The sequence below is a fragment of the Onychomys torridus genome, chromosome 23 (assembly GCF_903995425.1).
Source record: "Onychomys torridus chromosome 23, mOncTor1.1, whole genome shotgun sequence".
NCBI lineage: Eukaryota > Metazoa > Chordata > Mammalia > Rodentia > Cricetidae > Onychomys > Onychomys torridus.
Window position 1 is genome coordinate 33,437,214 of NC_050465.1, and position 16,871 is coordinate 33,454,084.

Genomic DNA, 16,871 nt, shown 5'->3' on the forward strand with positions numbered 1-16,871 from the left:
TTTCAACTTTACAAGTTTTGGAGGGGCTGATAAACTCTATGCCTGACTCAGGAATCTGTTCTTTATTAACCTGGAGATAAATTAGAAGACATCTGAACTAATCAGGAAAGACAAAATAATCTTCACTCCAAATGGATTTCCCATACTTCTGACCCAAGGCCAAGCCAAGGTTCTTGGAAGGAAACAGGGCTAAAACGACACAGTGGCTGAAATTTTAGTGTCTGTCAGGCATTTTGCTCAGATGATTTTGTGTCAATGTTATAGTTTCATTATAACCTAAGTCTTTAAGATAGGGAGTGAAAAAAATCTTACTGTGGACTATATTCTCTGTTTCCATACACAAAGCTGAATTATGAATCTTTCCAAGTAGGAAAACATTCATGGAAGAGCTACTCAAGAAATATTATTACTCTGATATAAGAAGGGAATATAAATCAATTTTAAGTATAGAAAAAGATAAGTCTATTTCAAGAATCCTTTGAAAACTAAAAATCCCAAATAAATTACATAAATATAAATATAAATCTGAACTTTAATTCTAATAATTTATGTTAAATTAATTTCATTGTTTCATAAATTTACTTTAGTACAAATGATTTGTACTTTGTACATTCCCACAACTCTGTGGGAAAGGGAAATTGTGCTTCTGTTCTGTTATTTTCCTCAAAGTCCAGTTAGAGTCCCATCTTTCCATCACTTCAAATATAATTAGTACTCCCTTTTAGGCATGTTAGTGTTTGACATGGTAACTACGTGATCAAACACAAGGCGGCTGCAGATGGCATGCAGTTTATACATGTATGATGGAGACTAGTAGGCCCCTGAACATGGCACCTAAAATCTTTGTTTATTCATGGTTTTCTGTATGTCTTCATTTAATTATCTGATTTTTTTTCCCTTTTAGTCTGGAAAAGAATGGAGGTCCATCTATAGTTCCTGTCTTTAAAAAAGGTAATTTTTATTTTATTTCTTTTATGCCTGCCAAACCTGGCAGGCTGTAATTCTACCTTAGGCTTTCTACTGCTGTGATAAACAAACACCATGACCAAAGCCAATTTAGGATGAAAAGGATTTATCTCATCTTACAGCCCATCATTCAGGGAATTCAGGGCAGGAACTCAAGGCAGGAACTGATGCAGAGGCCATGTACAAGAGCCAATTTCTGGCTTACTCAAGTTTACTTTCTTATACATCCCAGGACCACCTAGCCAGGGCGGTAGCAACAGCCACAAAGGACAGAGACCTCCCACATCAATCATAAATCAAGAAAACACCCATATGCTTGCCAACAGGCCAGTGTTATGGAAGCAATTTCTCAGCTGTGGTTCCCTTTTCTCAGTTATGTCTAGGTCTGTGTCAAGATAACAAACCAACTCACATTCTATCTTTAATAATTAAAAATGTGGAGACAATCCTACAGAAAGCATGTGGTTTGTAATATCACACACAGAAGACACCTTCCCTTTATAAGTCTGTATTAATCATTTGAGCTCTTCCCTACTATCAGTTGCCAAAGATTTCTCTGGCAGGATGGCACAGTGGGTAAGAGCACTTGCCAACAAACTTAATTACCTGGGTTTGAACCTCAGAACCTATGTAATAGGAGAAAATTAATTCCCACAAGTTATCTGTTAGCTCTGACCTCCACACCTGTTGCCATACACACATAACAACAACAACAAAAATTAAAAGATCTTTCTCTGTTATTTCCATGTCAAACAGGAATAAGGCACCATCTAAACATGTCTTATCTTGCTCTTGTAAAATTTCATGTACAATTATTTACAAATTTTTATATCAAAGGCCACATAGTTTCCATTGATACTTGGCAGTTTGGGCTCAGTTGGTAGTTGACAGTTGGGTAGTCTAGGTCTGAGGAAATCAAAGTCTAGATTTTACAATATTTTAATTCCTTTCTATTTTATTTCTAAAAGTATCTTTTCCTAGTGTGTACTGTGTGTCTATATGGGACATCTGCACAAGTGTCCGATGCCAGTGGAGATAGAGTTCAGGAGGTTGTATACTGCCTGATGTCTGTGCTGGGGACAGAGCATGGGCTCTGCAACAGCATGCTATTAACAGCTGAGCCACCTATTCAAGCCCTTGTTAGGTATTTAGCGGAATAAACACAAATTACTTATTTTCATGCACATGCTTAAATCTGCCAACCTTAGAAAGGGCCCACAACAAAGTATAATAAATAATAAATGTCTATGATATAATCAGTCAGAAAGAGTGCAGGAAAATAAGAAGAGGAATGTAGGCCTGGAGGATGGCCCAGTGGGCAAGAGCAAATGCTGCTCTTCTAGAAGACCTGAGTTTAGTTCACAGCATCCATGTGTAGCTCACAGCCACATGTGATTCCAGCTCTGAGGAATGTGACAGCCTCTTCTGGCCTCAGTGGGCACCCACACATACTGATTACATTCACACACACAAATAACATTTCTCTAAAGGGAGAAAAGAAACATCCAGGAGTCTCTGTAGAAAGCAGGTACACATTTTAGTTAGGCAAAGAAAATAATAAATAATCATGTTATACTTAGGGCCCTTGACTTGAGAGACATTTAACTGTGGCCTCTTACTTCCAGGAAAAGAGCATCGAAGAAAAGCAAGGCCTAAAATTCAACCGAGAGATTCACTGACTTTAATACCCCCTGTAACTAACTTCATGGGGCTCTTCAAAACAACAAAACAGGCCACTGTTTCCCATAACATTTTCTCTTTTTCATCTGGAATTTCATCAGATATTATAAATGTATCAAGACCAAGAATAGTGTGTTTGAACAACCTTGGGAAACGTGAGCAGAAAGCCAACCCAGAGCCCACAGAAAGCTAATAATAATTAAAAAAAAAAAAAAGCATTTGAACATGAAAAGATTCTTGAGTGGTCTTTCAGGGAATGGAGTCTATGTTGTGGTTTGAATGGAAGTTCTTCATGTTAATACAGAACAGATCTTCTTTCCAGTGTTTCACATGGAATTTAATATCAGGTTTGAGTTATTACTTCAAAAAATAAGTAGAATTTTTATATAGAATGCCTACATTTATACCTGTCATTTATCAACTGTCATGAGTAGATAGTATATATGTATATATGTACATATGTGTATCTATATCTATATATGTCTCAAGAGTTAGAAACACTTTTGAGTTGGTATGCTGAGTTAAAGAGCATGCTACACTTATTACAATACTTTAAGTATTAACAAAGTGTGAGGCTTATGAAACATGCAACGTATAATGTCTAAATACTCAACCTAACATCTGGAATCACCACCCATCAGGTACATAAGGGAGTGTGATTAAATGTGTGGCCACTAGAGCTGTCCCATTATCTATAGAAAGTGCCTTTACTATGCATTTGATAAGAACATTCTTGTGGCTGGGAACTATTATTGTAGAATATTTTAAGGTGTGTTACTTTTGTTTATCTTGCATTTGTTTAACTCTGTGAAGCTGTGTTACTGTGCCTGTCTAAAACACCTGATGGTCGAATAAGGAACTGAATGGCCAATAGCAAGGTGGGAGAAAGGATAGGCAGAGCTGGCAGGCAGAAAGAATTAATAGAGAAATCTAAGAGAAGAAGTAGCTACAGAAGGAGGAGGACTCCAGGAGCCAGCCACCCAGCCAGCCACGGAGTAAGATTTTCAGAAGTAAGAGAACAGGAAAAGACCAGAGGCAAAAGGTAGATGGGATAATTAAAGTGAATTAAAGCTGGCTAGCAACAAGCCAAGCTAAGGCCAGACATTTATAATTAAGACTACGTTTCTCTGTGTGATTTATTTGGGAGCTGGGTGGCAGGTCCCCCAAAAGAGCAAAAAACAATCAACAATAAACTATATGAGGTAGTTGCTCAAAAGTTCCATATTAATGGGTACAAGTTTTGGTGTTGGTCCTTTACAGCAGTAGACAGGCATGATCAGTGCAAGCAAGGCTTCATTACTCTTTCACTTCTCCATCCCTTTTCTCCATTCACTTTGCCTCCATCTACTCTGAAGGTCTTTCTGTAATTCACTATCTACCTGGGCTGCAGTAAGCATTGACCATACATATTAACAAACAGTTGCTATAATAATGGTCATGATGGTGGTAGCCACCCTCACTTAAGGTTTTCACAGAGCTCATCTGTGTTCTTAATCATGGCAAAACTGCAAAATAAAATATTATTAAATATTTAAATCTAAGTTTTATCAATTGCTCCAAGCTGCTATTTTCTGTTGGATTATAATAGGAAATGTAGGAAAATGTCTGTTTAATATTAGAAAGAAATTAATCAAATGGTAAGAAACTGTCATTTTTTTCAGTGTCATTAAGGGTAACTCTTGAAGTTATTATTAAGCCTCTACCATGAACAAGCAAGCCTTGATGTAGCTTCAGGTGGGCTCAAGATATTTTACAAACAACCATGGGCACTTCCTGAGTAACTTAGTTTACTATCCTGACAACTTACAGTATTTCTTCTGAAGAACCACTGCCAACTCTTTAAAATATTTATTTTGCTGAAAAAATTTTGAATACAATATAGTCTAACCATGGTCCCCTTCCCAACTCCTCCAGACCTTCCCACCTACACACCCTTTTTCTCATTAGGAAACAAATAGGCAAATAACAACAAAAACTCCAAACAAACCAGAACTTTTTAAAAAAGTAAACACAAGAAACAAACACACACACAAACCCATAAAAACATAAAACTGGATCCACAATATACAAGCAAAAGACCAGTAAAACAAACAAACAAACAAACAAACAAACAAACAAAAATGCCCCAACAAAGCAACATGAGACAAAGTCTACAAATATGCCATTGAGTTCATTTTGTGTTGGCCATCTACTGCTGGGCACGGGGCCTGCCTTGAAGTGTGGTTAACACATCCTGTGAAACTCCACTGGAGAAAACTAATTTTTCCTATGCAAGTGGATTATCAGTTGGAGAAAGCTTCTTGGTTCCGGATGCGAGTTCATGTCCACTTCCCCTCTCTGCACTGGGACCCTGTCTGGTTCGAACCTGTGCAGGTCCCATGCATGCTGCCACATCTCTCTGAGTGCATATGTGCATCAGTCTGTTGTGTCTGGAGGCCATTGTTCCCTTAGAGTCATCCATCCCCCCTGGTTCTTGCAGTCTTTCTGCCTCCTCTCTAGCATAGCTCTCTGAACCTTATGGGGAGGATAACTTCAGCTCTTTAAGACTAATTTTTATTATTGTATTGTTTTCTTTTAAAAATCATATACAAGAAAAGCCTCGAGGACATACTGAGCATTACCAGGAGTGCTGTAATCAAGGATGTGGGAGGTTCATGCAGGAGGTTTGCTAAGAGTTCAAGACCAGTGTGAGCTATATAGTGAGTCCTAGACAAGCCTGGGCCAGAGCGAGACGGTCTCAAAAACAAAAGAATACGAAACAACAAACAAGCCTCCACTTGGTTTCAGTGACCCACTAAGCTAATTTACCTTTGCTTCACTGTACGGTAAATTTGGCATATGTTGATCAACAGAATTCAGTGTTGCTCCCTTATTCCAACCTCCTCAAAGCCAAGCATTCAAGGATTAGAGACATGGCTGCTGTCTAGGGTTCACTCACTTTCTTTAGCTATACTTTCCCCTTACTTGTATCATGAAGTAATCAGTAATTTTGACATAAGTGCTTGACGATAGCACTTGGAACAACTTTTAACATTTTCAAAACATAGATTATGAGTATATTCATAATATAAATTTTGGTAAATTTTCTTCTATAATTTATATGTACTGGCAGTAGTAGTCACATGAAAGTAGTTTGTTAATTTATAATCACATATACAAAATGCAAATCCAAATGTAAAATGTGAATTCCTGAACTAGTTGTTGCTTTTACCTGTTACTTCTTTACCAATCCTGTTATACAACAGCAAACTAACAACAAAGAACAAAAAGCCATTTTAAGTAATGGCTGTTTCCAGTTGCTCCATTTCTAGGAGAAAGTAGGTGATCACAAATTGAACTAAAGCATTGCTAATGGAACTTTCTGAGAAGCTAGCTTAAAATAGGAGCAAAATAAGAGACGTTTTCATTCTCGATAAGAATGGTGGTATATGCCTGTAATTTTACTATTGGAATGCTCTAAAGTGAGGCACCTGAAAAAAAAGTTTTTTCTATGCTAAATTTTTTATCTTTATCTTCTCTAGCTTTTCAATAAAACATGTCACCAAAGACTAGAAAGTTCACAAAATTAACAATGTGGTCCAGTATATAGAAACATCTAGTGGCAAAATCATTGGACATAGCAACATTTTTCCTTTAAACAAATTTAAGATTTATTATCAATTCTTTTTTTTTTTTTTCCTCTCGAGACAGGGTTCCTCTGTACTTTAGAGCCTGTCTTGGAACTTGCTTTGTAGACCAGGCTGGCCTCAAACTCACAGAGATCCACCTGCCTCTGCCTCCCAAGTGCTGGGATTACAGGTGTGCGCCACCACCGCCCGGCTCAATTATCAATTTTTAAAATGTTACGTGTATGAGTGTTTTGCTTGCATTTATGTTTGTGTTCCACATGCATGTTTGGTGCCCTAGGAGGTCAGAAAAGGATGCTGGATCCATTGGAACTGGAGTTATGCACACTTGGGAGCTGCCATGTGGATGCTGGGGTCCTCTGCAAGAACAAGAAGTGCTCTTAACCACTGAGCCCTCTCTCCAGCCCCAGTAGAACTGTGCTTACAGCTCCAAATGGATATAGTTACTTTAGACCCAAAATAAATAAATAAATAATTAAATAAATAAATTTACACTATCTGCAATACCAAGGTTCAGAGAAAATTATCTAAAACAAATCTTTCTCATCTCATTTATTTTCATCTCAGTAAATACAATTTTAAAAAATATTGGGTGTGAAAATATGTGGCCCAATTAGACAAAAATTAAAAGCATACAGTCTTCAGAGCATGACACCTAGAAACTTACTTAACCAGTAAAGTCCATATTCTGTTGGTCAAGTTTTGTCATAACTCAGTGGTCTGTGATTAGATACAGCCGAGACCTGGCTTGATTTTAAAACTGCTCTCATTGAAGAAGTCAGTCTACTGCAATAGTGGTCAAAAACTAGCTTCTACTCTCCTGAGAAAAGGGAAAATGACTTAGGATCCATGATACAGGGCCAAGAATCAAAAGAACCACTGTATTTCTCTCAAGGATATTTTTTTGTCCCACCTGCCAACATCAGTAAGTTCTTCATCCTTTGATTTCACTGGTTTTTGATAATCAAAAAGCCATTCTCTTTCGAAAAACTGTAACATGCAGTTATTATCTTTCAGAAGAAAAGATAAAAAAAAAGAAAAAGAATTTTAAAAAAGTCTTGGGCCTGGTGAGATAACTCAGGAGGTAATGTACTTGCAAGCATGGTCCCAAGTTCAATCTCCAGAAAGTATGTAAAACAACCAGGCACAGCAGTGTAAACTTGTAATCCCGTGTAAGGTGGTGGGGACAGTGTCTTGCTGAGGCTCCCTGGTCAATCTCCTGTAGTCTAATTGGTAAAGCTCCAAGACAATGAGAAGCCCGGTCTCAAAGGAGGTTGACAGCATTCCTGTCAACACCTAAACTGTGAATGACTCCTTTCTACCATGCACACCCACATAAGTGCCCCTGCACACACATGTGCCCTCCAGGAATATGCATACACACATGCATAATAAAAGTCTTTAGGGAGCTGGAGAGATGGCTCATAGGTTAAAAGCACTGGCTGTTCTTCCAGAGGTCTTGAGTTCAATTCCCAGCAACCACATGGTGGCTCACAACCATCTACAATGAGATCTGGTGCCCTCTTCTGGCATGCAGGCTGAACACTCACTGTATACATAATAAATAAATCTTTTTTTAAAAAAAAAGTCTTGAAGCCTAATGAACATATTTACATAATTTGATACCAAAAACTTAAAACTTACTATTTGAGATATTACCTGTAGAGACCTTTGATAATCACCAATCAAATTGTCATTTTTAATCGTGGCACTTTTATGGCAGCTTCTGCAACTTCTTTGGATATGTCTACTCCAAGAGGACATCTGCATGAAAATCAGAGGCCACGTGACTTTATGCTTGATTAACAACCTGTCACAACTTTTGGATATGATCTGCTTGGAGTCTGGGCAATGGTGGAAGAAATGGAGAGTCAGCATAAGTGATGAAGATTCTTACACAGATACAAACAGGGCACTGCATGACACTACCCCATTCATAAGAAACCTTGACTTTGAGGTATATTTGCAATTTCTACTGCTCCAAAGTACTGTAAATTAGTAAGTTTAAAACAAAGTGAAAGCTGGGGATATATAGTTCAAAGGTTTAATGGTAGTGTGTCTGTTTAAGCACACACAAAAACTTGGATTCCACAAACTCTCAAACAAACAAAAAAGCAAATGGAAAAATATCCCTTAAAATCAAACATAAAAAACAACAAAAGATGCCATAGTTATAATCTTTTACAAAGGTCAAAATGGAAATAGCACTTTTAACACATAAAGTCAAGCCTACATTTGTTTATGTTTTTGAACTTTCCTAGGTTTCCATGAGTTCAAAAGTTACTCTGTCCTTTTCAATTTGCCCTTGCTCTTCTAGACTGGAAAGTTCTTCACTTCCTACCCACTCTAACTATTCTTCCTTAGTAAATAAAGTGAAACCTCAAATTCCTGCTTTTCTATGATACTGCTCAAGGTTAAGAGTCTGACCTGTCCCCCAGCTGGATAAAGCCATTATCACCAGTCCTGACCCTGGCACAACTGGACCAGCCAGTACCATCTGATGAGCAGCAATATAAGTGATTCTTTCAGACACTACTCTCAACTCTGGCCATTCACAATTGATGTCAACAATCGGTGGCTCCTAAAGCACAACTCTGGTGCTGAGAAATGCAAACTATCAGAAGAAATAATGTTCAAATATAATTATGTCAAGCTATGGAATGTAATTGTCCTAAATTATTCCCTAACTTGAACAGGACTTGATAGCAAATTAAAAAACTGCTCTTGGAACTGTGGTTTGAGAGAGGACATAGGGCTTACAGGGAAGAGCTGCCTCTGGCTTATTCCCATTGGTTCCTGTAGGAGCACAGTAGAACATCTGAATGTTATCTTCATGTTTCCCTCAAGTTTGCTAACACACTAACCATCCTTAGACAACACTAGACAATACAAAAGTACAGCTCATGCACATGGCTTTTATTAAAAATATGTGTATGCATGTGTGCCTGAGTGCATGTATGTATGCATTCAGGAGCCCATGGAGGTCAGGGTGTTGAAGCCCTAGAACTGGAGTTAGGGTGACTGTTGGCTGCCATGTAGATACTGGGAACAGAACCCAGGTCCTCTGTAAGAGCAGGGAGCACTCTTTAACCAGCAAGCCATCTCTCCAGCCCTGAAAAGTGTTCTTCTCCAGTAAGAAATAAGACGATGTATCACCATTGTTCATGGCCTAGAGAAATAGGCCATGGTTCAGAGATAGCCTGCTAAAATTTTTATAATTTGATTCTGTAGCAGAAATATTTCTTATCAACTCTTTCTCAAGTATATTCATGAAAACTAGTCATTTTCCTTAATGTACCACCAGAATGTCAACAAAAACTTCGTATACAAAAAACATACTCCAGACTTTCCTTTTCTTTTATAATGTAATTTGTATAAACATAATAAATGGTACTACGTACTTTGGTTCATATCGGATGTCTTCTACATCATGTAAAATGCCCAAGCCAGCACGTAATCTTTCAATGCCATTCCTGAATAATAGTAATAATAATAATAAAACAACCATTGAAACAAAGATCAACAGCCTCAAGATCTAAAGGATGAAAATTTAGTATGGTAAGATGGTAATGACTATTTACATGATTACAAGTAAATCACATATTCTCTTGTGGATTACCATGCAATCATAATGCCATTATCAGTGCACAGTCTTGGCGGAGGACACAACAAAGTGCATTGTGTTGCATCTGCTACAATTTCCAACGCTCTTCGAATATACAAGTTACTTGCAACACCTCCAGATACAACCTGAAAGAATTAGGAAGAGGAGTATTAACAGCTATCACACATGGATATGAACCAAGCTCTTACTAAACTTGGGGGAAAAAACCCAGCTTTATCCAACAAGAAACTAATTGGGGTTAAGTAATATATCACTTAATATATTTAGTGATATATTTGCAGAATAAAAATTTGGAGATAATCATTACAGTTTTAAGCCAGCATGTATTCATTGCTAGCATTTTAAATATTTTCATAGTAACAGAAAGTGGCTCTGCAACATTTGCAATCATAATACACCAATATTTTAGACTGCATTTTGCACTTTTATCATTGACCTACCCAGCTCTTAATAAACCATTATCTTTAATATTAATTTTTAATATTTGATTTTACAAATTGTCAGATTTAGATAATTTCCTTAGTTTATAATTTTCAAAGATTTAAGACCTATTAAATAGGAAGATTTTCAAGTCTTGTTAGCATATTTAATGGGATTTCATTAAAAGATGGAGGACAGCAGCCTCCTTCTCTAAAAATAGTAATTACAAGGGCTATTCTGGTTTCTTTATTGTAAACCCTCTTTAGAGTTCAAAGAGAAAATGTAGCCTGAGATTTTTTTTTTTCTACATAGGCTGTAGATATGCTCCATAAAGATGTTATGTCTTCCTTCACAATGGTTATACATCACTTTTATTCTATATTGTTCTACATTGTCCATTATGAGACACAATGACCTATTCATCCTAAATAAAGTGAACTAGATTCCTGGGGGTAAGTAACATTCTGGAAAGTATCCCATTACTAGCAGGTGAGATGACAGTGCTTACTAATACTGCGTTAGCTGGAGATAACAGATCCTTTTGCTTGCAAAACAGAATAGCACGATGTGTTCTCATCGCAAGGTGGCGTGCTGTAGTATACTGCACCGCAGCAGCGATGTCTGCAGCTGAAGACAGGATTTGCCCCTTCTCAATGCCTTCTTCTTTCTCCTTGCATGTTATTAGCTTATCGATAACATGCTGAAGTCCCGTAAAAGAAAAATCGCAATTTTTAGCATTCTGCATGGGAGGATTGATAGTAAAATGGAATCTATTTCCTTGTTTGGCCAAATGTTCTATAGCCTTCCCACCACTCATCGTAGAATATTCTGGATGTTTGATTAAAGAAAGTCTTCTTGCCACCTATTAAAAACAAACATTTAAAATTTTTTCATACAATGTATTTTGATCATAAATTAATTAAGAAAAATATTACCTACTATGACCAAGTTAGCTTTAATCAGGGATAAAGGGATGGGTCAAAATATCAGCGTCAATATATGTAATAAGTGACATTAAAAATACCTTCTTAAATGAGTCACAGGCTACACATTTTGAAATCATAAGATATAAAGATAATGAATTCAAAAATTACTTAAAAAATCTTGAGTGAATACATGGACTATGGTTAATTTCAGGAGATCAGGCAAGTCTTCTCTCGAAGCTGAACAGCAGTGTCTGAGTGCTAACACTCTATCTATCTTCTCTCTTATACTGAGGTCAGAAAACTGAACTTGAGGACGGTTAGTAATGGTGAACTTGGAAAATAAGAATCTGACCCATTCTTTCCCTCCACCATTTCAGCTGTTTTGTATAAGTAGGCTCCATACTACTCAAAGAAAATCTGTTGTGATGTTAGCAGTTATGCACTGGATTCTGAATTCCATATTAGTCTTTACTTTTCCCTCACTACAAAGCCCCAGTTGGCCTGCAACTCACTATGTAGACCAAGCAGACCTTGAACTCATAGTAATCCACCTGTCTCTGCCTCCCAAGTACTGGGATTAAAGGCATGTACAACGTCCTGCTCCTAATCACTGTATATCCTTATATTTTTACAGCATGCTACAGTGCTAAAGTTTCCCAAACACTTCCACAAGAAGTATTTGACTAACTATATAGCAATAACTACAAAGTATTTGAGCTTTTACATATAGATGTAAAATTCTTACCATTTTATTAAATGACTAAATATTACAAAATTGAGATGGACATAGTGATAATTCATACTTGTAATCCCAACACATGGAAGGCTGAAGCAGGAGAATCACTGAGTTTTGAGCCAGCATGGGTTACAGAATGGAACCCTGTCTAGAAGAAAAAAAGCTTTTATAACTCTTGGAGCTCAGTATACAGACGAGGCTGGCCTCGAACTCACAGAGATCTACACGCCTCTGCCTCAAAAGCTAAGATTAAAAGTCTAATTAAAAGTGCTAGGATTCTAGGCCACAACTCTTTATTTTTGAGACAAGACCTTGCTACATAGCCCAGGACTGCCTCAAACTCATTAAATAGCCAAGGTTGGCCTTGAATTTTAGTCTACCCTGCTACCCATACCCAGCCTTTTGCAGTAGTTTTTAAAGATAGTTTTTCAGTCTAATCAGGCATTGTTCAGAATTCCCTAGGTGAGTAGTTTGTACACTGCTATTTAACTGAGAGAGCCAAAAGAAATGACTTCTGAACAGTACCTTGTCAAGCATGTCACCTGGCGCTATGTCCAAAGACTTCCCGAGAAGCAGAAAATCTGACACACCTCGGACTAATGCCAACAGACAGTGACCTCCAGAAATCAAAAGAACTAAAAAAGGAAATCCTACTTTATTGGTTAGCCTAATAGTAAGTGCATGAGCCTCCATATGATGAATCGGAATGAAGGGCTTTTTAAACCGATTTACTAGCTGTAAGCTAAATGATAAGCCTACGCCCAAGCTTAGGGCCAGTCCTGGTTTGACGGTAGTTGCAATCGCTGAGAGGTCTTGTGGAGAGATTCTACTGGCAGAAAGAGTTTCTTCTACTATTCGGTGAATATTTTCTCTGTGAAGCTGTTGAGCTACTGGAGGAACGATCCCACCTGTTCTGGAAACAAAACAAAACAAAACCAGTTTTTAAAACACTGGGAAAGGAAGAAAACAACGTTATATCTGAAGGCATTCTTACAAATGACAATATATTAGTATGTATGTCAACACTGTGTGCTTTATAATGCAAGACTGCTAAGAGTTCAGTACTTTCATGCTGTGTTCAAAACGGTTTATTTCTGATGAATGAAGTCACCAGGGCACTCTCATATAGAATTCCAAAGAGGTCATGAACAAGAGAGGGGCAGGATAAAACTGTGTTTAGTGGTCATTAATCTTGAGGAGAGAATTTTAGAAATTAATGCAGGAGTTATTTGACTAAAGTATATTAAACTGGATACAAGAATATGAGGGTCCCAGGCAACAAAGATGACTCATATTTGCTAAGGATGACTGGGAGAAAAAAATATAAACAGTGAGAAATATGAAGACAGTTTTGTAAAGGTGAGTTTATTTTTAAACACACTGACTGCACTTGAGGTCAGACCAGGACAGGAGATAGCTTGCAATCCTAAAATAAAGTTTGGGAATCTAGTGCTCAGAGTTGGCAGTGAACATTTTGGTCTCTGTAGGACAGTGGAGGATCACTCCAAAACACCTAGCTAAGAATCAGCAGGGAAGGTTGGGAATGTAACTCCAGGATAAAGCACCTGCCTAATTTACTCGGTCGGGGTCTCACATTCAGTCTCTGCGTGGAAGGACCAATGGGTCAGGGACAAAACATGGCCAGCAACAGATATTGTAACTTTTAACTGGTTTACAGTCTGGGAAGCAATTTCACAGGTCTGAAAAACTCACCTCTGACCTCAAAACATCATTTTAAAATATTTGACATTGCAAGATCATTTGGCATGGTCTCTATATACAGAAATAAAAATCTTCACAATATTTAATGACTATTTAGTTACAACAATATATATGTGTGTATATATATATATTTCAAGGAATGAGGATATGAGAATATGAGGATATAAGGAAATCAATAAGTGTTTTTTAATAAAAATTTAAAAACTTAATTAATTATACTTATTTGATGTTCCTATTCTCTGTTAGTAGCAACACTACTCTTAGAATCATTTGAGTTTCAAGGCTCATTTTTTAGATTACATTTTTATTTATTTATGGAGGGTGGTGCATGTGGAGGAGGTCAGCTGACAGCCTGCATGAGTCAGTGTCCTCCTTCTACCATGGGGGTCCAGGGATTGAACTCAGGGCAGCAGGGGGCTTTCTTTACTAATGAGCCATCTCACTGTCCCTTCAACATTCTTTTTTTTACCTTTGTCTCCACACTTAATGTTTAGTTTAGTAACATTCTCACCAACACCACCAAATTCAAAGCCTCTACTTTTCTAGCTGTATCTTCTGATTCTTAGAGACCACAGCAGATTGTGATGTCAGAAAACACTAGAAAGCAATCTGTTGTTGACTGTTATTTTCCAACTCAAAATATTTACTTGATTGGAATTTGAGAAAGTTTGAATTCAAGTCCTTTCTTCCTACTCACTTTTTCCTTGTGTCTTATATCCATTCCGTGCTTCCTTTGGTATTTAATTTTTAGAAATTATGCTAAACAATAAAGACAAATAATGAGTGAAACTATGGCCTTATTCTCACGTAATTAATGAGAACACTTTCTAGTCATAGTTTAATTTGTATAAAGAATGCAGATGATTAAGGAAGAAAGGTAACACAGACATAAGGAAATCGTTTAAATTTGGAGTCTAGGCAAGGGACAACGTGGGATTAAATTAAGTTAGTGAGAAAGGAGAGCACTATCTCTAGCAGTATTTGAGGGTTATGTTTACTATCACTGGATGACTGACTTGGATGTGAAAGGGTGAGGAAGTGAAGAGGTCTGGAAGAAGAGCATACACTAGCAAGCAGCACTTTATTATCATACTTCCCACACTACTTTGCAATGACCTGTTCACTATCTGTCTTGATAGTAACAGAAGTGCTGTTCGTAATGGCTCGATTTTATTAACTGCAGCAGGTGCTCTACACAAATTCACATTTATTCATATTTAACACATGCCATCATGATTATCCAGATTTTATAAATGAGAAAGCTAAAAATAGGGCTGGAGAGATGGTTCAGGAGTTAAGAGCACTGGCTGCTCTTCCAGAGGTTCAATTCCCAACACCCACATGGTGACTCACAATGATCCGTGATATCTGGTGCCCTCTTCTGGCCTGCAGGGATACACGCAGGCAGAACACTGTATACATAATAAATAAATAAATCTTTAAAAAAAAAAAAGCTAAAAATATATATTGTTTCAATGTATAGTACTAAACCAGAATATAAAACTACAAATCAGCCTGAGGCAGGCAAGCATAGTTGTAGTTAGAGTTTTCCTGCCTGGCCCACAGGACAAATCTCTCTCACCTGCTAGGCCCATAGACGCTCAGAACCAACCAGGTAAACACACAGAAACTTACATTGTTTAGAAACTGTATGGCCTTGGCAGGCTTCTTGTTATCTACTTCTTCTATCTTGAATTAACCCATTTCTATTAATCTATACTTTGCCACGTGGCTCGTGGCTTACCATTACCTTACATCTTCCTTGTCCTGGCGGTGACTGGCCGTGTCTCTCCCCTCAGCCTTCCTATTCCCAGAATTCTCTTCTCTCTTGTCCCGCCTATACTTCCTGCCTGGCCACTGGCCAATCAGAATTTTATTTACACAAAGCGATATCCACAGCACATAGTAGACAGTTGATTACCTTGGGACCCCCCACCCTGGTTTTGGATTATGCACACTAGCCTAGTTACTTTACCTATACCCACTTATGCACACACACTTCTCCAAATGATGCACTTAGCAACCTCTCCCTACCCAACCTGCATGGAGTTATATGTACTCCCGTCTATGAACAATGGTAGACATTTCCCTGGCCCTGTAACAATCAAATTTAGACAGTTTTTATTCAAATGTATCCCCAACATTACAGAATAAAAATAGAAGGCTGTGCCAGCCTGAACTAGTTTGGATGTGCAGTAAGGCAAAACTGTGTCCTCTAATAACATTTTATAGAGAATCTTCTATTTATCATCTTATACCTATGCATAAATAGGCATGCATGTGATTAAATCAGATGCATTATGGAAGGGGACATGCACAATAGGAAAAATGAGTATATGATCTAATCTATTAAACAAAATAAAGAAGCACCCAAATTCTGTCCCTGAGTACCCAATCCCTCCCTTGAATTCCATGAACATCCTGAACAAGAGTCAGGGCCTGAATACTCTTAATCATGTGTCCCATTAGCAATCTTGACAGCATATCCATTTACAATCTGCACTATCATTTTGCTTCTTTTGTGAATCTGTGTGAGTCCTTTTCAATTCTTTGGAAAAGGGGCCAAGAACCTGGAAATACTGAGCCCTGACTCCAACACTGGCAGCAAATCCATTTGATATGGTAGGTTATTCGGGCAAAGATCACACAGGACTCACAGTGTCCCAGGTGCCATTGCATGGCAATGGTAGGTTTTCAAATCATGCTAAGCTGAGCTGTGTGGATGATATCACAGAACATACTTAACTAGTATTCCACTGAAGTGGCCTGCGCTCTGGCTAAATAGAATGTTCTTGTCGTTTTGCCTTTGTTGGAAATGTTCACTTGGATAGCACTGTTCTTTCCATCTCTACCGAGGACCTGTGAGGAGTCAGACAATTGTGCTAACAGGCACTAGGAGTAGAACAGTGGTCAATCTGGACAGAGACTTCATTACCAGAGCTTAGGATTGATTGGAGGAAAGATTATGAATAGTCAAACAAATGTATAAATTGTAAAAAGGATTAGAAAGAAAATCTGCAGGACATAGTGATACACAATGAACCTAATTTAGATGACATGCTCAGAGTAGGCTTTTCAGTGAAGTTAACATTCAAAAGTTCAGTGCATTAAAAAGAAATCAAGATGTCCACAGCATGGAAGTCACTGGTTGATAATGAACTTTATGCTGC

At 37.7% G+C, this 16,871-nt stretch overlaps 2 protein-coding genes across 6 annotated transcripts in view; one reads left to right on the forward strand and one right to left on the reverse strand.

The window, feature by feature from the left end:
- Ankar (ankyrin and armadillo repeat containing) overlaps nt 1–2,844 on the forward strand; it is a 57,902-nt gene extending 55,058 nt beyond the window's left edge. Inside the window, exons 21-22 of the mRNA XM_036173159.1 lie at nt 905–951; nt 2,592–2,844. Coding sequence (XP_036029052.1) covers nt 905–951; nt 2,592–2,839 — 295 coding nt within the window. The 3' untranslated portion in view covers nt 2,840–2,844. The remainder of the gene's footprint in view (nt 1–904; nt 952–2,591) is intronic.
- Nucleotides 1–16,871, reverse strand: part of Osgepl1 (O-sialoglycoprotein endopeptidase like 1) — a 33,442-nt gene that overhangs the window by 11,622 nt on the left and 4,949 nt on the right. For 3 of the 5 annotated variants that reach the window (XM_036173164.1, XM_036173165.1, XM_036173160.1), the window contains exons 3-8: nt 12,505–12,892; nt 10,826–11,179; nt 9,892–10,022; nt 9,674–9,745; nt 7,932–8,036; nt 6,602–6,631 (exon numbers count right to left, since the gene is read on the reverse strand). In XM_036173164.1, coding sequence (XP_036029057.1) covers nt 7,958–8,036; nt 9,674–9,745; nt 9,892–10,022; nt 10,826–11,179; nt 12,505–12,892 — 1,024 coding nt within the window. In that variant the 3' untranslated portion in view covers nt 6,602–6,631; nt 7,932–7,957. Of the gene's footprint in view, nt 1–6,601; nt 6,632–7,931; nt 8,037–9,673; nt 9,746–9,891; nt 10,023–10,825; nt 11,180–12,504; nt 12,893–16,871 lie in introns of those variants that run through there. The other 2 variants (XM_036173162.1, XM_036173161.1) reach the window with 1 other exon arrangement.